Source organism: Canis lupus, chromosome 2 (genome assembly GCF_003254725.2).
Source record: "Canis lupus dingo isolate Sandy chromosome 2, ASM325472v2, whole genome shotgun sequence".
Classification (NCBI taxonomy): Eukaryota; Metazoa; Chordata; class Mammalia; order Carnivora; family Canidae; genus Canis; species Canis lupus.
In genome coordinates, this window is record NC_064244.1 from 77468016 (window position 1) to 77487437 (window position 19422).

At 50.0% G+C, this 19422-nt stretch overlaps 1 protein-coding gene and 1 long non-coding RNA gene across 6 annotated transcripts in view; one reads left to right on the plus strand and one right to left on the minus strand.

The window, feature by feature from the left end:
- The first annotated feature begins 1523 nt into the window (after positions 1–1523).
- Positions 1524–19422, plus strand: part of TMCO4 (transmembrane and coiled-coil domains 4) — a 91218-nt gene continuing 73319 nt past the window's right edge. Inside the window, exons 1-4 of one of the 5 annotated variants that reach the window (XM_025447198.3) lie at positions 1524–1590; positions 7524–7630; positions 11421–11568; positions 17040–17217. In XM_025447198.3, coding sequence (XP_025302983.3) covers positions 17087–17217 — 131 coding nt within the window. In that variant the 5' untranslated portion in view covers positions 1524–1590; positions 7524–7630; positions 11421–11568; positions 17040–17086. The remainder of the gene's footprint in view (positions 1591–7523; positions 7631–11420; positions 11569–17039; positions 17218–19422) is intronic. The other 4 variants (XM_025447197.3, XM_025447201.3, XM_025447199.3 and 1 more) reach the window with 4 other exon arrangements.
- LOC112659957 (uncharacterized) lies at positions 15344–18914 on the minus strand. The gene is made up of 3 exons (XR_003136608.3): positions 18800–18914; positions 18557–18699; positions 15344–16502 (listed from the first exon to the last, which is right to left on the minus strand). It is a non-coding gene; the product is annotated as an uncharacterized LOC112659957 (long non-coding RNA).

Here is a 19422-nt window from a genome sequence, read left to right on the forward strand (position 1 = left end):
AATAAAATCGAGGGATCCCTGGGTGGCGCAGCGGTTTAGCGCCTGCCTTTGGCCCAGGGCGCGATCCTGGAGACCCGGGATCGAATCCCACGTCGGGCTCCCGGTGCATGGAGCCTGCTTCTCCCTCTGCCTATGTCTCTGCCTCTCTCTCTCTCTCTGTGACTATCATAAATAAATAAAAATTAAAAATTAAAAAAAAAAAGAATAAAATCGATAGACAAGCTCAGTGGTTCCTGAAGCTAAGCACACATCAGAAATACCTGGTGAGCTGTGAACAATGCCTATGCCTGGCCAGGCTCCAGACCAACAGAATCAGAATCTCTGGGAGTGGGGCTCAAGCAGGATTGCCAGATAAAATACAGGACACCCAGTTACATTTCAATTTCAGATACACAATGAATAATTCTGCATTCATAAAATTCTAAACATCCACCAAGTACCCAGCACAGTCCCTGGGACCGGGCACACAGCAGAGGACAAGGCAGCAGAGACTCCTACACCCAGAGTCTTTAAATTCTAGTGGAGATGGCAGACAATAAACTGCAAACAGGAACAGCTGGGTGGCTCAGCGGTTGAGACTCTGCCTTGGGCCCAGGGTGTAATCCTGGGGTCTCAGGATCAAATCCCACATCGGGGTCCCTGCATGGAGCTTGCTTTTCTCTCTGCCTATGTCTCCACCTCTTTCTCTGTCTCTCATGAATAAATAAATAAAATCTTTTTCTTTTTTTTAAGTAACTGCAAACAGAGAAAGAAATTAATTCCAGAGTGGTTAACTACGACCATTAAAATAGAACGGGAGTGGAAACTGGTGTGATCCCCTGTGCTCAGAACGGTACCTGGCACATAGCAGGTGTTCAGTAAATATGTGTCCAATGACTGAATGTGCTGGGTGGTCAGGGAAGACCCACAGACACCACCCTGAGTGGACACCGTAATGCAAAGCTGGAAACAGAGTGCCAGGCACAGGAACCTCAAATGCAAAGGCCCCGAGTGTGGCCCACACTTGGCGTTAGACAAGCTAAAGGAAGAATCAGAGCCAGCGCGACTAGCAATGTCCTAGCAGTGGCGCAAGGTGGAACCTGGCAGGGCCCCTCTCCGGCCCTGAGGTCTTGCTGCTTCCTGCAAGGCAAAGGCCCACACACCGCGTTTCGCGCCCCGGTTGGGCTGTCACTTCCTGATGCCGGCACCCCTGTTGCAGGGTGGCGGCAGGGAGAGCCGGATTGGGGCGTTCAGCAAGCGAGCCTGGGCCCGGAAGGCCAGCCCCCGCGCCCGGGAAGGTCTGCGCAGGCGGCGGGACCTGCTGGGCGGGGGGCGGGGCCGAGCTGGAGGGGCGGGGCGGAGGCCGAGCTGGAGGGGCGGGGCGGGGGCCGAGCTGGAGGGGCGGGGCCAAGCTGGAGGGGCGGGGCGGGGCGGCCGGGAGCGCAGGCTGGAGAATAGGCCGGGTGGGCCCGAGGGGGCGGGGCAGGGGCGGGGCCTGGGGCGGGGGCGGGGCCAGGCGGGGCTGAGGGGCGGGGCTTGGGGCGGGCCGGAGGGCGGGGTGGGAGGAGGCGGAGCCTCCGCTGCTGCAGCCGCCGCCGACACCGCCGCCAGGTAAGGAGCAGGGGTTCAAATGGGACGAGGGCGGAGTTCGTCCACGCTGGCGCCACTCCCCGCCTCTGGCCTCACGAGGGTTGCTCCCGCAAGGCCCGATCCGACCCGGCGGGCCTTTGCCCCCCACCCTGCCCTCCGCCCCGTGGGCGCCGAGCCTCCCGAGGAGGGGCTGCCCGCGACTCCCAGCGCTGACTGCCGGGAGTCCAGGCTGCCTGGTTGTTGCTTGGTTGTTGCTTTCAGGGCTGAAAATACCTTTAGAAATTACGTAGGGCGGCAGGTGGGGAAACTGAGGCCGGGCGGAGCTCCCAGGCATCTCCTGCCTCCCAGCTTGCAGCTCTGAACCCGGGAAGGTCGCCCAGCACCTCCCGTGATAAGTGAGGACGCAGCTCTGGTCCGGGGAGACCAAGGAACTTGCCCAAGGTTACACAGGGTCACTGCGCTTTCTCTTGTCACACGAGGCCCCTCCAGGGACCGGTGGGGAAGGCCTCCGGCACCCCTCATCCCCTCTCTCCTCGCCCCTACCGCCCTGTGAGCTCATCGCACACATTCGAACTGGGAACTCCAAAAGAGGGCTGGGAATTCCTTCTGGAAGGGAGCTCAGGCCCCTAGTTAGGTGGGGCCGTGTTTCCCACCCTGCCACCTGTTGGTAGGGTGAGAAAAGAATTACTGTTACTGACTTTGGGGGGGATTTAACAGCGAGGTAAACAGGCTCAGAGAGACGACCTCCCCAAGAGAGCACCCCTAGGAAGGAGAACATTTTAAGAACCTGGGTTACCTGACTCCAGAACCTGACCCAGGGCCTGGCACAGAGGCAAAGGAGGCTTTCACGGTGCTCTTTCTCTGCTCTGCCCTGGAGTCAGAGTTAGGAGCACAGCTAGATTCTGGGTCTTGGCCTAGAGACCACTGCCTAACACAAAGTAGGAGTTAACATGTTCTCTTTTCCCTGACTCAGTATTCATTTCACTGAAGAAAACACGAAACTCTTTTAAGCTTTAGGGGGCATCCGTTCATTCATTAGACAAGTGTTAATTGAGCACCTACTGTGTGCCAGTGGGTGCACTGTTTACTGAAAATACAGCAGTGAACAAGACAAGTGTTGCCCTTGGGGAGTACAGTAGGAAGAGTAGAACAAAACAGTGCCCTCCATTCAGGGGGTGGAGGGGTGGGGAGGGCTGGGCAGAGAACACAGACCACTGGAATCTTATCAACTGTGACATATGTGAAGAGGGCAGGGAGAGAATGAACATCAAAGCCTCATGGGCCTTGTTCGAGTTGCCCAGCCACCATGAGTGTGCTCCCTGACTCCCCAGGGATTGGGTGGGGAGACCTAGGTGGGTAGAGGATGGTCCAAAGGAAGCCCGAAACTAACCTCAGAGTCTGGAAACCTGGCATTGCCACTTCATAGCTGTGTGACCTTGGATATGTCGTATCGCCTCTGTGGGCCTCTGTTTCATTAGCGTTCAATGGGGGTCATAAAAGTACATGGCATTGATGATACCATGTCAGAATGCTTCTTAAATGGTAAAGCGTGATCCAAAGTGTGGCCTATAGCAGAGGCCTTGGCAAATCAGAGATGTAAGCAAGGGTGTATTTATTTAGAGGCTCCAGCGACCCTGTTGGTAACCTGTTACCGCTCTCAGTAGAGAAATATAAGAGGTAGAGGTGGAGGTGGCTGAGTTCCAAGCAAGAAGGCTGAGGCTCCCTGCCAGGCTCAAGAAACGGAATGTTTGCCACACAGCATTTCAGCCTCCACAGCCGTTGCTGTCACATGTGCAATAGCAGACTGATGTAGGCTCAGGTCCTAGCTTAGTGACCTCCTGAGTCATCTTGGACAAGCCACGTGACCTCTCTGTGCCCTCAGTTTCCTCATTTGTAAAATACTGTCTCTAAGGTTGTCATGAGGATGAAAGTAGCTGAAGCCACAAAGGCCCTATGTCTGACACTCCGGGAGCCTCTTTTGCTTTTTGACTGAAGGCCCAGGAGCAATCGGACGGCCACCGTTGAGTAAGTAGGTTACTGTAGCCCAGCCTGGGAAGCTGGTGAAGGTTGGAGTCTAGAGAATTTCCCATGAGCCCGAAGCCATGTCTCCCCGCACTGGTGCTACCGGGCTGCAGAGGCAGGACCAGCTATTTGGGCCCGTACATGTGACACCTGAGAAATGTCAGTAGGTGACTTATCACCATGTCCTTTATGGCCTGTGTGTTTTGTAAACACTGCTGTACATTATAATCCAGGGCTGCAGAATGATGAGGGGCTCACTGCCTGGAATGTGTTCTAGCAGGCCGAAGGGAGCTGAAGGAAGGAGGGGGGGCCAGTCCACTTTTTTACTTAGCCACCCTCCACATGGACAGTCGGACCAATTCAGTTGTACCACCCTCTGCTCAAAATTCTGCTGTGGCTTCCTGCGTTTTTTAGGACAAAGAACAAATCCATTAACATGGTCCATAAGACCCCGTGCAGCCTGGCCTGTACCTCCAGCCACATCTCAGACCACTTTATTAGTAGCCGTCTGTGCTTGTGGCATGCTGGGCCTTAGCACATGCTCTTCTAGAACACCGTTCCTCCCTTATCTCCCTTTTCCCAGGTTAACACTTCCTCATCCTTCCTTATCCTTCAGATCTGAGCGCAACCCCACACTACAAGATAGCCCCAGGTGTGTGGGAGGTTTGGTTCAGGAGGGAGTTGTGTCCTCATTTGGGGGCTAATTTCTGCCTATACCCTCTATGCCACCCCAACTCTAACCCTCCTGACTTCCAGGACTGGACTGAGTTTGCTGAGAGGTGCTCAGTAATGAAACCTACGTCCAGGAGTATCTCTTGAGCAAAGAGCAAATATGGGAACCTCGCTTTGTATAAAACTGTTTTGTCTTTCTTCAAAAATATAAGGCTGAGGGGTTTGTGGGTGACTCAGTCGATTAAACGTCTGACTTTGGCTCAGCTCATGATCTCGGGGTCCTGGGATCCAGCCCCGAGTCAGGTTCGGTTTTCAGCAGGGACACTGCTTCTCCTTCTACCTCTGCCCCTCCCCTCCCTTGTGTGCACACGTGCTCTCTCTCAAATATGTGTGTGTGTGTGTGTGTGTGTGAATATGTAAGCTGAGGCGGGAAGGCAGGATGAAAAAAATATATAAGGCTGAAGTCATTTTGCAGTTGTGGGGGTAGGTGTTCACTTGTTCATTCCTTCGTTCATTCATGTGACACACAGGGATCGAGCCCCTGCTCTGCCAGGGTACATTAAGGAAAGTCACATAGGCACTGCCCTGGTGAAGGTTTTTCTAGAGACACAGAGACCACAGACCAGTAAACCCGTGGCCCACTGTGTGGTGGTAGCAAATTTGATAAGAAAGCCACGCAGGGTCTGCTGGGAGGGAGGAGACGCAGGGCCTGCTCTTTCTGCTGGCGAGCCTGGGGGAAGCACTGATGTCCTGGGCCTTAACTTCCCTCCCAGGTGGGGAGACTGGCACTTAGGCCAGGCAGGTGAGGGGCTGCGCAGATGAAGCCCAGGGGCTTCAGAGGCAAGAGGCCCCAGGTCAGCTGACCAAATCCAGGGTGGCCCATGGTGGTCCCTGGGCCCCTTTAGTAAAGTGGAGAACTCGGGGTTTGAAGTCACATAGGCCTGTGGGCTGCATCCTGGCCCTGCCAGCCGTGTGGCCTTCACCTCCCCTAGCCTCAGTTTTCCCATCTGTAAAATAGGGACAGTGACTGTTTCTTCCTCATGAGGTTGTCGTGAGGCTGGAATGGGCTCCTGAGAATAAACCCACAGGAAACCTCTGGCCACCTCGGATTTTGTTATGAAACTGTGCTTTCGATAAAAGGACACCATTTGGCATGAGGACCCACCGGGAGGTCAGCAGAATTGAGGTCAGAGGTGGAAACCCCAGTGCGGGCAGGAAGCAGCAGGTGGTATGGTTTGACTGAGGCCTGGCTGGAAGAAAATGACCCTGGGAAGGCAGGTTAGGTCCGTCCCAGAGGTGCTTGGGGCAGGCTGAGAAGTGGGGGGTTAGCCTGTGGACAGGTGGGCGCGAGTGAGATTCGTCTGAGCTGGTGGCTTTTTTGAGACCCCCTGGGCCTCCTCAGGCCAGCAGCTCGGCCAGAGACCCGTGTGGCATCGTAGAGGAGATGGCTGCGGCGGGCCAAGACCCAGGTGCCTTCCATCTGGGTGACCTTGACTTCATTTCTCAGGGCCTCTCTGTCCTCTTATAAATGGGGGATAATAGCACCTACCCTGGAGGACTGTTGGGAGGAAAAGAAATGATGGATGGAAAGGAGAGGCCGGTGGCTAACATCTACCAAGCGTTCACTGTTATAATGTTTAAAAATTTAACTGTGAAAAAATAACACAGAATTTACTGGCACGCCTGGCCCGGCTCGGTCGGTGAGAGCGTGTGACTCTTGATCTCGGGGTTGGGAGTTTGAGCCCCACGTGGGGAGGAGTACTTACCTGAAAATATTGTTTTAAAAAAATAACACAATATTCACCATCTTAACCATCATTAAGTGTGTAGGTCAGTAGTGTTAAGCGTGTTCACATCACTGTGCAGCCCATCTCCAGAACCTTTCCACTTGCAAATCGGAAACTCCGTGTCCATTAAACAACTTCCTGTTTCGCCCTCTCCCAGGCCCCTGACACCCACCGTTCTGCTTTGTGTCTCTATCATGTTGACTCCTCTAGGTACCTCCCGGAAGTGGAATCACACACAGTATTTGTCTTTCTGTGACTGGCTGATTTCACTTAGCGCAATGTCCACAAGGTTCATCCATGTGGTACTATGTCAGAATTTCCTTCCTTTTCTAAAAGCTGGATAATATTCCATCATATGGATATATTGCCTTTTTGTTGTTCATCCATTCATCCACTGACGGACACTTGGGTTGCTTCCACCTTCTAGCTATTGTGAACAATGCTGCTGTGAACATGGGTGCACAACAAATATCTTTCTGAGACCCTGCTTTCATTTCTTTTGGATGGATAATACCTAAAAGTGGTACTGCTGGATTATTTACTGCTATCATTTGAATGTGGGGCGTTGAGGATCCCCACCGTGTTTTGTCTTGCCCACCAGAGTAAGAGAAGTCCCTGGGGGCCTATGGGGCAGTTTGAAAACCAGTGGATCAACTGGGACCTTTGCCATGTCCCCTCCACCTCTGTCCTCAACAGATGTGCCTCACGTTATGTCTTAGCTATTCCCAAGTAGAAACCACCGTTCATTCAACAGATGTTTCTGAGTGCCTGCTGGGCTGGCATAACGGCAGAAAGAGGTGGCCAGTAAGCAACAGGTGTAACCAAGGAAATGATCTAGTATGTCAGACAGTGATTCGTGCAGGAGACCAAGCAAAGCATCCAGGGAAGGGGGATTGGGAGGAAAGGCAGGGGCAGGGTGGTCTCATGAGCTGAGATTTGGGCAGAGACAAGAAGGAGGTAAGGGAGCTGGTCATGTGGTTGAGGGCAAGAAGAGCATTCTGGGCAGAGGGAACAGACAGTGCAAACGCCTTGAGGTGAAAGCATGCCTGGTGGTCTCTAGCAGCAGCAAGGAGGAAGGTGCAGCTGGGATAGAGCAAGTGAAGGGAGGACAGCAGTGAACAAGGACAGAGAGGCCAGGGGACAGATTGCATATGACGCAGTTACCACTGGAAGAACTGTGACTCTGGGAAGGGAGTCAGTGGAGGTTTGGAGCAAAGAAGGGACATGATCTGATTTCCGAGTGGAAATGGAGCTCTCTGGCCACAGCGTGGTGGATGGGATGGGGAGAGCAGATGGAGCAGGAGACTGGTGGGGGAGGAATGGAGTGGCCATAATGTGCACAGAATGTCACACAACCTGAGCGCCCATCCCTGTCACCCCACTTCACCACCTGCCCATCGTCCAGGCTGCTGAAGCGTCATGGGACAGGGACTCTCCCGTATGCCAACATCCCTTTCTTCTTCTGGTCTGTAGGGGGACTGTCCGAAAGCCTCTGGATTCTTCTGTGTTGGAACTGTTGCCATGGAGACCTCCTGAGTGCTCCATGTACCACTGGCTTCCGATTTAACTACCAGAGAGAGGTATAGAATGAATGAGTTTCTCTCCTAAAATGCTGGAGGGGGGTGGGGTGAGGGAGTGAACTGGGACTGCCTAGAGTCCTCCCTTCTAGGACCATCTCAAGGTTGTGTGTCTGGGTACACGTTTGTGTGTGTCTGAACTTTGAACTACCATCTTCAGAGTTTCTGGCCTAAGAACAATGCCATAGCTATTTGTTGTGAAGGATGCTTTTCTTTCTCCTCGGCTCCAGAACATCTAGTCCCCAGCCCTCCCATAACACTGTCGTTCTCCCTCTGTGATGCTTATTTCACTGTACAGCAGGCTCATCTAAAAACTCAACTGTACGGGTGCCCAGGTGGCTCAGTCAGTTGGGTGTCTGACTCTTGATTTCAGCTCAGGTCATGATCTCAGGGTTGTGAGATCCAGCCCCGCATTGGTCTCTGGGCTGGGCATTGAGTCTGCTTGCAATTCTCCCTCTCCCTCTGCCCTTCAAAAGAAAGAAAGAGGGATCCCTGGGTGGCGCAGTGGTTTGGCGCCTGCCTTTGGCCCAGGGCGCGATCCTGGAGACCCGGGATCGAATCCCACGTCGGGCTCCCGGTGCATGGAGCCTGCTTCTCCCTCTGCCTGTGTCTCTGCCTCTCTCTCTCTCTGTGTGACTATCATAAATAAATAAATAAATAAATAAATAAATAAATAAATAAATAGAGGGAGAGAGAGGAAGGAAGGAAGGAAGGAAGGAAGGAAGGAAGGAAGGAAGGAAGGAAGGAAGGAAGGGAAAAGAAAAGAAGAGAGAAAGAGAGAGAAAGGAGGGAGGGAAAGAGAAGGACAAACATTATATGTTCTCATTCATTTGGGGATTATAAATAATAGTGAAAGGGAAAATAAGGGAAGGGAGAAGAAATGTGTGGGAAATATCAGAAAGGGAGACAGAACGTAAAGACTGCTAACACTGGGAAACGAACTAGGGGTGGTAGAAGGGGAGGAGGGCGGGGGGTGGGAGTGAATGGGTGACGGGCACTGGGTGTTATTCTGTATGTTAGTAAATTGAACACCAATAAAATAAATAAATTAATTAAAAAAAATAAATAAATAAATAAATTCTCTTAGAAATGAAAAAAAAAAAAAAAAAGAAAAGAACCAAACTCAATTCTAACCAGTTCACCAGAAAAAGAAGGAAAAAGAAAGAAAGAGAACCCCTGTCCCCACCTGCCCCATGCACGGACATACACATCAAATTTGACTTTGACCTTCACTGGCTGCTCCAAGAGGTAAAAAGCATAACAGATTGGTGTGTAAGAAACACAAAAGAAGTTCATTATTGCACGTGACCCCCTAAAGGCTCAGGTCCTGGAGCTTTAAGGATGAGTTAAAGGACGTTCCAGGATGGCATTGATCATATTTGTTTTTTCCTCAACGCTGACTTTGGGATTTTTCATCTCATTGAGGAGAAATCCCGCTGCGTTGTTCATGGTGTTACTTAACAAATATGGTTGAGCACCTGCTGTGGATGCTTGCAGAGCTGAGGACAGGTGTGGAGTGGCTCTCTCCCCTCACTACTGACAATAATGGCTCGGCCAGCATTTCCTTTGGCTGTAGGTAAGAGAGCTGGCTCGGTGAAACTCATAATCATAGACCAGCATGCCACGGCCCACTCCAGTGTAACGCCTGTCCGTCCTGGGCCTGGGCTTAGCAGTCCAGCCATGGGTGAGCGTTGGCCCTGCTGGTTCTCACTGTGCGTATGTCCTCTCCCTGCCAGTTGGTGCTCTTCTGGGACAAATACAGGCCTTTCTCAGAGTTCCTTGGAGTCTCCACAGCATCTAGACAGGGACAGACCCCTGGTAGCTACTGTGTCCATCAGTGACCTCCTTGGCCCTGGGTGCTGCTGGACCAGCTCTCTGCGCAATAGGTGGCCCCAAGACATGGAGTCACCACTGGTCTTTTTCTTATTTATTTATTATTTATTTATTTATGTATTTATGTATTTATTTATTTATTTATGATTTTATTTATTTATTCATGAGAGACACAGGCAGAGGGAGAAGCAGGCTCCCCTCGGGGAGCCGGATGCAGGACTCAATTCCAGGACCCCAGGATCACGCCCTGAGCCAAAGGCAGATGCTCAACCACTGAGCCACCCAGGTGTCCCTCTCACACCCTCTTGAAATCAGTTTACCTTCTCAGACATATTTGGGAATCTCAGCTCAACTTAGACCAGATCCTGATCCCAAATCAGTCCAGGGGGTAGAGTCCCCTGCTGACCAGTGTACACACTTTAGGTGATAGATCTCCCAGCCCCACAGCTGCATCCACACTCCCTCAGTTGGAAGTGGTTTGGGGGCGCAGCCCATCCAAGGAGACAATCCGCAGGTTTGGAACCAAGGACTCCTCCATCACACCTTCACAGATAGATGGGGATTGCCTTAGCCTGTCATGCTACCCCTTGTCCATTTTGTTGATTATAAAGACTTGTTTGTTGGTCAGTGGAATGGGATTTAACTGTGACCTCAGCCCCACAGGCTTGGTGGTCCACACGAGGCCAGGGCTCTCTGAGATAAGGCACTCCTCTTCTGGGGATTGAGAGCAAAATTGTTTTAATTTAATTTTTTTTCATTATGAAAGCACTAATGTGCTCAGGTTGGCATATATTAAAAATACAGAAAAATAGGAAAGAAAAAAAACAATTACTTCTAGTCCCACAGCTCCACCCCCCAGAGGCAACGATCATTAACATTTGGAGAGATTTCCTTGTGATCTTTTTGTTCCGTGAAACTTTTTTTAAAAAAACATACCTGGAATTGGGGCACCTGGGTGGCTCAGTCAACTAAATATCTGCCTTCGGCTCAGGTCCTGATCCAGGGTCCTGGAATTGAGCCCCACATTGGGCTCCCTGCTCAGTGGGGAGTCTGCTTTTCCCTCTCCTTCTGCCCCTCCTTCACTCGTGTTCTCTCTCTCTCAAATAAATAAAATCTTAAGAAATAATAAAAATAACAATCTCTAAAAAAATATTAAAGAGGCAGAAAATAATATTCTGGTTCTTTGGCATGGAAAGTGGCCATTAGGGTGAAACTCAGATTATTTGAAGTTTTGGGAGACTCTGGGCAATTCCAGATGCTTGGCCCCTGCCCCATCTCCCTCCCTCATCTGATGCTCGATCAAAGTTATAAGAACAGGAGTGCCTGTGGGAAGAGAATCAGCAAGAAAATCTAGCCCTTCCTCAAGCCTAAAACCTAGTTCATTCATTCATTCCAGTAACAGACATCTTTTTTTAATTATTAAAGATTTTTTTAATTTATTCTTTTGAGAGAGAGAGAGAAAATAAGCAAGAGCAGGAGCAGGAGAGAAGGGCTGAGGGAGAAGCAGACTCCCCACTGAGTGGGGATGCCAACTTGGGACTTGATCCCTGGACCCCAAGCTCATGAGCTGTGCCAAAGGCAGACACTTAACCAACTGAGCCACCCAGGCGCCCTGGTAACAGACGTCTTCTGAGCATTCACCCCGTGGCAGGTGATTGCTTGGGGCACCAGGAACAGAGAGGAAGGAGATGGGGTGCCTGGTGGCTACTGCCAGGCTAACCACCGAGCTGGGCGCTATAACCACATCTCAGGTTATGAGGAGTGAGAAAAAACAGGAATATTAAATGAGACAACCTATGCCAAGTGCCCAGGCTGTGCTCAGTGGGTACCGCAGCCTGCAGCCCTGCTGAGAAAAGCATCCCAAATAGGGCAAGCTGCTGGGGCCAAGCCCCAGAGGAGTGTAAGTAGTAGGGAGGCTCCCCTGAACCTGGGGCTAGCCCATCTCTCTCTCCTCCTCCAGATCCCACACCCTATGGACCCATAGGCTGGTTTTTCTGGTTTGCTCCCCCCAGGGCAATTTGCATATTCCTCCAAGAACCTTCAAGAAGCTGAACAGCCTGTTTTCAGACACAGAGACGGGAGGCCCACAACTATTTCCTGAAATCTGGGTAAGTGTTACTTAAGGTTTCTTTTTCATCAAATCCTTGCCATTATTTAAAATCATCTTGTTTTAAATCTTTGCATATTGTCTGTCTCCCGCACTGGAATATACCTCCATGGCGGGGGGCTGCTGTCTGTTGTGTCTCCCGCTGTGTCTACGGCGTGTAGGATGATGCCTGGCGGCACGTAGGTGCCCATGGGCATTTATTAAATGGACTCGTTCATTTGGGGTGAGGTGGATATTTATTTTTCATTTCTTTAGAACTTAAGAAAAGGTCTTTAAAATTCTGTAGAGACATCCTGCTGCTTTTTTGAAAGCTTTCTATCTTAAAGTAATTATAGTCTCACAGGCAGTTGCAAAATTAGTCCCAAGAGGTCCCACAAACCCTTACTCAGCTTCCCCATGGCTGCTGCCTTTACAATTAAGGTCTGACACCAGGGATCCTTCCTGGGTGGTTCAGCGGTTTAGCGCCTGTCTTTGGCCCAGGGTGTGATCCTGGAGACCCAAGATCGAGTCCCATGTCGGGCTCCCTGCATGGAGCCTGCTTCTCCCTCTGCCTGTGTCTCTGCCTCTCTCTCCCTATGTCTATCATGAATAAATAAAAAAATCTTTAAAAATAAAAATAAATAAAAATAAAGTCTGACACCAGAGCTGGAACAACTTGGTTCTGCATGGTGCCCCCCAGCAGCTTCCCCACCCGCTCATTTCTTCCCTCCCACCCCTCCATGCCCACCCACTTGTCCAAGCCCTGGCTACACTAAGCATCTTCATGGTTCTTCAAAAGCATCTTGTCTCTTCTGCCTCTGGAAGTTGGCACATGCTGTCCCCTGAGCCCAGAACACGCTCTTCCTACCACCCCACCCCTGACGGTGGCACCTTAGAAGCCAGCTCTGGGTTGTAGGCCTGTTTGTTTCCCTCCATCTATGTTTCTCACCCCACCTCACCCCCGGCCCCATCCCAGTGCTTATCCTCCTGGTTTGTCATCATCTGTTTACTTGTCTGTCTCTACCACGGCACAGTTTCTTCTACGGAATGCCCTCTCCCACCCAACCACAGGGCTGCCCCCCTTGTTTCCTGCGGACCTCTGCTGGTACCTCGCATTGTAACTGCCTATTGTTGTCACCCCCTCCTACCCGACACTTCATATCCCCTCACCCTGATTGTTTTCCCAGATGCCTACTTCCTGACCAACTTGTTAAGGGCGTGGATCCTACCATCAGACCTGAGTATGAATCTTGGTTCCACCACTAACTAGCTATGTAGTCTTGGGCATGTTACTTAGATTATTATTATGTATTGCTGTGTTGGTTTTTTTTTTTTTTAGATGTTTGTTTATTTATTTATTTATTTACTTTGGAGAATGAGAGAGCGTGACTAGGGGGAAGGGCAGAGGGAGAGGGAATCTCAACTAGAATCTGTACTAAGCGCATAGCCCAACATGGAGCTCAGTCTCAGGACCCTGTCTCCCACCAGGATGTAAGCAGCGAATTTGTCAGTTTATCACCTGATCTGCCCCAAGACCCAGACAGGGCATCACATGTCATTTTCCCCTATTCATTTATCTAGCATATGCTTATTGAATGCCTGCAATATTCCAAGGCTTGTTCAGAGAGCTGGGGGCATAATAGTTAAAAAAAAAAAAAAAAAAAAAAAACCAAGGGCCTCCCTTAAGAAGCTTATATTCTATTCGTATATACAGGTAAACAAATACTTTAAATATATATCATTTTTCCCCACCCCTAAATATATATTATTTAAGGTGGGAATAAGTATTAGGAAAATAGAACAGGGTACTGGGATAGAGGAGTACTTTAGCCTGGGAAATCAGGGAGGGCATTTCAGAGGAAGTAACATTCAGGCTGAAGCAGAGTGATGTGAAGGTCAGAGGAAGAGTGTCCCAGGCAGAGGAGACAGCAGGAGGACAGACCAACTGGTATATATATATATTTTTTTTTAAAGATTTTATTTATTTATTCATGAGACATAGAGAGAGAGAGAGATTGAGAGAGGCAGAGACACAAGCAGAGGGAGAAGCAGGCTCCATGCAGGGAGCCCGACGTGGGACTCAATCCCAGGTCTCCAGGATCAGGCCCTGGGCTGAAGGCGGCACTAAACCGCTGAGCCACCTGGGCAGCCCCCAACTGGTATATTTGAAAGCCCAGCAACAGCCAGTGTGGCCATAGCATAGTGGGCAGGCCGGGTTTGGGGGCATGAGATGGAGTTTAAAGGCAGGCAGGGGCCATCCTTAGGGGATTGGTGTTTGTCCTGTGGTGAGGGGAAGCCTTTGGAAGCTGTTAAGCAGGTGAGTGACATGATTGGTATACATGACAAAAAGGCCACTCCAGCTGCTATGTAGAGAATGGATTATGGGATATCGAGGGTGTATTTTGTTGAACAAATGAACCAATTTGCCCTGATCGCAGCGTTTTGTGCACTAAGCACATTCCTTCTCCCCTGTGGATAGAGACAGGCCACCTCGTTTCTCTGATTAAAAGGCTATTTATTCTTTAAAAAAAAAAAAAAAGATTTTATGTATTTATTCATGAGAGACAGAGAGAGAGAGGCAGAGACATAGGCAGAGGGAGAAGCAAGCTCCCTGCAGGATTCGATCCCGAGACCCTGGGATCACAACCTGAGCCCAAGGCAGACACTCAACCACTGAGCCACCGAGGTGCCCTGAAGCTATTTATTCTTGAATTAAGAAGTAACCTGGGGCTCTCTAGGTACCAACACAATAAAATTCCATCTTGGGCACCTCTGGGTGGTAGGCACAATTACTGCAGCCTCCAAATGGCATGCAGAATGGATTAAATGTAGAAATCACTAAGCCTGCCAACATCATGACTGGGTGCTGCCCTTGGTGCTATCCTGCGTTTGTGACTCGTTGCCATCCCCTTCATTCACCAACAGGGTCTGGGCTGATCCTGTAGAGCCAGGGAAATCTGCAGATCTCAAACGTGGGCTCCTGGAGCAACCTTTGGAGGCCAGTCTTGCTGGGTGACACCGGCCAAGGTCTTAACCTCTCTGGGCCTCGCTTCCTCCATCTGAAACAAGGGAATGAGGATCCCTGTGCATATGTAGAGAAAAGAGCCCAGGGGTCAGAGCCAAAGTCTGGTTTGGCTTTCATCACTTGCTTACTGTATGACTTTGGGAAAAGCACTTGGCCTCTCCGAGTTTGTTTCTCAACTATAGGAGGGAATCATAACGGCTCCCATCCTACTCAACCCTGTGAGAATTAATTGCATTGGAAAGTGCTTCCTAAACTGTTACACGATGTACAGATGTTGGTTTGTTGCCTTTAACTACTTCGGGGTTACTTTGCAAAGCTCATGAAATATTAGTCGTGCACAGACTTTTAAATGAGTCCTCTGTAGAAGTAATATATTGAGGACAAAAGTTTTTATTGCTCAGCCAGATGAGAATGAATTTATGGAAGAAATTCAGCACAGACTGTGGTTATTAGACTTGAAGTCTCTTGGGAACGCGATGAGTGTTTAAGCAGAGGTAGCAGCCAAGAGCTCTGGCTTTCGCCTCCACTCTGCCATTTGCTGGCTGTGACTCGGGCCCAGTTACTTTTCCCCTGAGCCTGCTCCCTGTTTGCAGACTGGACATTATGGTAGTGCCGGGCTCGTGGAGTCAGCTGGGACGGGGCACGTTAACACCGCAGCCGCAGGCCCGGCTGCCAGCCACAGGCACGATAATGTTAGCTCTTGCCAGTGTCTGTGTGCCTCTGCTGTGTGCCAGGCACTGTGCTGAGCACTTCATTGATTTGTTTGTTGATTTTTTTTTAATTTTTATTTATTTATGATAGTCACACACAGAGAGAGAGAGAGAGAGAGAGAGAGGCAGAGACATAGGCAGAGGGAGAAGCAGGCTCCATGCACCGGGAGCCCGATGTGGGATTCGATCCGGGGTCTCCAGGATCGCACCCTGGGCCAAAGGCAGGCGCTAAACCACTGCGCCACCCAGGGATCCCTGTTTGTTGATTTTTTAATGCATTTATTGCTTTAACAAACGTTGTTGTGGTATGAGCCCTGTGCCAGGCTTTGTTCCAAGGGCCTTACGAATACTAACCCACACAGCTATGTCGCTTTCTGCTAACACAGCTCCTCCAGGCAGATAACTGCTAATAGGCCCCATTTGCAGGTGAAGAAATGTAAGCGCAGAAAGGTTGAATTGCCCAAGGCTCCATATCTATCAGATGGAGGTGCTTGGATTCATGCCCAGGTCTGTCTGGTCCTGAGTCTGCATTCATATCCACAATGCCCTGGAGTCAAGGCAGGTTCCCTTCCTGGTACCCACTCCCGGGACCCTTCCTGCCCCTTGGATACCTGCCTTGGTTTCATGTGTCTCCTCCTCTGCCTTCCCTGCTTCCTCTTCTGGAAGGAAAGAATAAAGGGAGAGGGAAAAGGAGACCTCCCTCCACTTCCTTCTCGCCTTCCTTCCTTTCATGGAAGTGTAACATGCATATAGTACACAAATCCTAGGCCTACAGCTTGATGAATTTTTAAATAAATTTGTAACCATATAATCACCACTGGGTGATATATTTATAGAACATTTCCATCATCCAGAAGCCTCACTGTGCGCCTTCTGAACCAGTACTCACTACCTTCCATCGGCAGTCTCTCTCCTGTCTTCTTCCACCCTAAATTGGTTCGACCTGTTCTTCAAGCTCATATGAACACAGTTCCACAAATAAGTACGCCTGCTTATCATTGTCTGTGATGTTCACCCATGTTGTTCTGGTTAGCCAGACTTCATTCCTTTTCGTTGCTTTGTGATATTCCATGGTCTGAATATGGCACAGTTATTCCATTCCACTGTGGATGAACATGCGGCTTGCTTCCTGTTTGGGACTATTGTGAATGAAGCTTCTGTGAGTGTTCATGTACATGCCCTCCGGTGGACCTAAGCCCTCGTTTCTCAGGAGTAGAATTGCTGGAGTGTAGGAAAGACATATATTTAGTGTTAGTGGGAAATGTCAAACCATATTCCAAAGGTTGTACCACGAATACTCCCACCAGCAGCATGTGGACCTTCTATGTGTCCGTGTCCCTTACCTGAGCAACACTTAGTATTGTCAGCCTTTTAATTTTAGCCGTTCTGACAAGTAAATAGCAGTGTCTCATTGGAGCTTTATTTCTCGGATGACTATTGGCTTGTTGGCCATTGGGTATCTTTTATGAAGTACCTGTTTGAGTGTTTTGCCCATTTTTAAATTTGACTCATTTTTTTTTCTTCATGACTTATAGGGGTTGTTTATACACTATAGGTATAAATCCTTTGTTGATACACACATTGAAAATATCTGCCCCCAGTCCATGGGCTCTCTTGAAAATGATGCTTTACAGTTCTTAATCTGAATAAAGGCTCCTTTATCAGCCTCTTCTTTCATGATTGGTAGCTACTGTGTCCCATTTGAGTAACTTTTACCTGCCCCCTGGTTGCATTTTTCACAGATTTTTTTTCCCACAGGGCTGGGTGTGGCCACAGGGGACAGGTCAAGCCAGAGACTGCCTCCCATGGCTGAGCCAGCTGTGGAAGGGGAGCCGCACCTGCCCACGGGCCGGGAGCTGGCCGAGGCCAACCGCTTTGCCTATGCCGCCCTCTGTGGCATCTCCCTGTCCCAGCTATTTCCAGAACCTGAGCAAAGGTGAGTGCTTCTGTCTCACAGAGGGAATGTCATGGCTTCTTCAGGGAGGCAGCTATTGACAGCCAAGCCACCTACCCTGGGTATCACCAGCAAAGAGGAGAAAATCATTGTCCTTGCCTTTAAGAAGCTCACAATCTGGGGGATAAGATGTACATCATTTCATACTCACTCATTTATACCTACACCAAGCATTTTCTGACACCTACTAAATCATGCCTGGCATGATTTAGAGTACAGGGAAGGTATACATGAATGAGATGAATAGGACACAGTCTAATGGGAGAAAAGGTATGTGCCAGGCCCTGTGAGTACTTGAGCCTGGGAGGCAGAGAGGGAGTCTCAGAGGAGGTGATACTCCTCTCAGGGGAAGTTTATTCATGCATGCAACACGCATTTGTTGAGCACCTACTCTGTGCTAGAGGTAGTGCTAGGCCCTGTGGAGAAGACAAACAAGGCCTGGCTCCTGCCCTAATTTAGGGGCACAATCTGGGGTAAGGCACCCAAATAACTGATTACCATTATACCAGACAGATGGGGTAAGTGCCTGGATGGGTTTAAACCAGGTGTCACAGGAACAAAAGATTGACAGGGTGAATAATAGTGTTAGGATCTGACATGCTGCTGTCCAGCAGGCTTGTGTTGAAATCAGACATTTGGTGTCAGAATAGCTGAGTGGTTAAGAGCTGAGGCTCTGGCCTCCTGAGTCCTTCAAGGAGTCGTGGGGGAGAGAGTTTCGAGGCAGGAGGAAGCCCACAGGAAGGCTGATACAGTTGTCTGGGGAACCAGGGCAATGACCGGGAGGTGGAGGGGCGCACAGGTGAGACAGACTTTCCTTGGAGTTGACTCTCAATGGAGTCGAATCCAGGACAGGTCGGATGCTGTGGATGGAGCAGAGGGAGGAACTAATAACTGTGGCCCCAAACCTCTAGGTGGTGGGCAAGGATAGAAGGACAGAAATATCATCACGGAAACCAAGCAACAGATGGGAGCAGGAAATGACAGGAAGTTTTTACATCCGTAGTATTTTCTAGACTTCCTCCCAGAAGGTTCCCCCATGAGTAAACTTCCCCATGCCTTAGGTCTTAGCTGGGTTTTTATTTGTTCTATTTGTTTTTTATCTTCGTCTCTCCCCTGGGACTAAATACTTGAGCATGTTTATCTTCTTGGGAGTCACCTCCAGGAAGCCTTCCTGGACCCTCCTCATGCCCCAGACCAGAGTGTTTCTCCAGCCATATGTTCAGCGACCCAGCCCTGCAACCACCACGCTGCCCTGCAGCTCTTCCCACACCCACCATCCATCCAGTTTGGGCACCTGGAGGGCAGGAGCTGCCTTGTTCACCTGTGAGTTTCCAGAGCTTCCTGGACAGCTGGGTGTACCTGACAAGCCAGCATATAGTGAGGGGGAAGATGTTTGTGTTCTTTGTTCCCATAAACAGATGTTTATGAGCCGTCGCTGTGTTCCAGGCCTGCACTGGGCACCACCTAGGAGGGCACGTAGAGAAGCTAGTTACTGTCCTGTGTGTCCCCCCAGCCCCCCCCCCCCCCCGCCCACACACACACACCCAGGGACCGCTCTAAGCACCTGTGTCTTCACTTGGCCGAAAGCATGTGCCCTGGGGTGTTTCCTTCCTGAAAGTTTCCCTTTCAGAATGCCGATTCAGAATGCACATGGTCAATCTCAGTTTTCTTAGGCCCAAAACACATTCTAAAAACAATTCCCATCATTTTAGAACCCAGATACACCATTGGTTTCAGTAATCTTTAGAAGACAGCTTTTTGTCCCACATGGGACATACAAGCCAGCCTTTTTTTTTTTTTTAATATATTTCTTATCTAAGCCGTAAACATCACCGATGCTGTTCCCTGTAATTAACTCTGTTTACGAAATATGGAGAAATTATGGGGTGGAGTGGAGGACAGCAGATGTTTTCTGTGCAGGGCCAGGTACTTTAGGCTCTCGGACCACGTAGCTTCTATGGTAGGTAGTTTCCCAGCTCTGCTGTCATAGGCTGCAAGCAGCTGGAGACAAGATGTAGAGGATGGAATCAGCTGTGTTCCAATAAAACTTTATTTACAAAAGCAGGCTGCAGGCCAGCTCTGGCCCCCATGGCTCGTCCGCCAGTCCCTGGTGAGTAGGAGGAGACTTGGACACAGTGTGAGAAACCCTGGATTTCGGGTGAGGTTTGCTCCTTGCCAGCCGTGAGA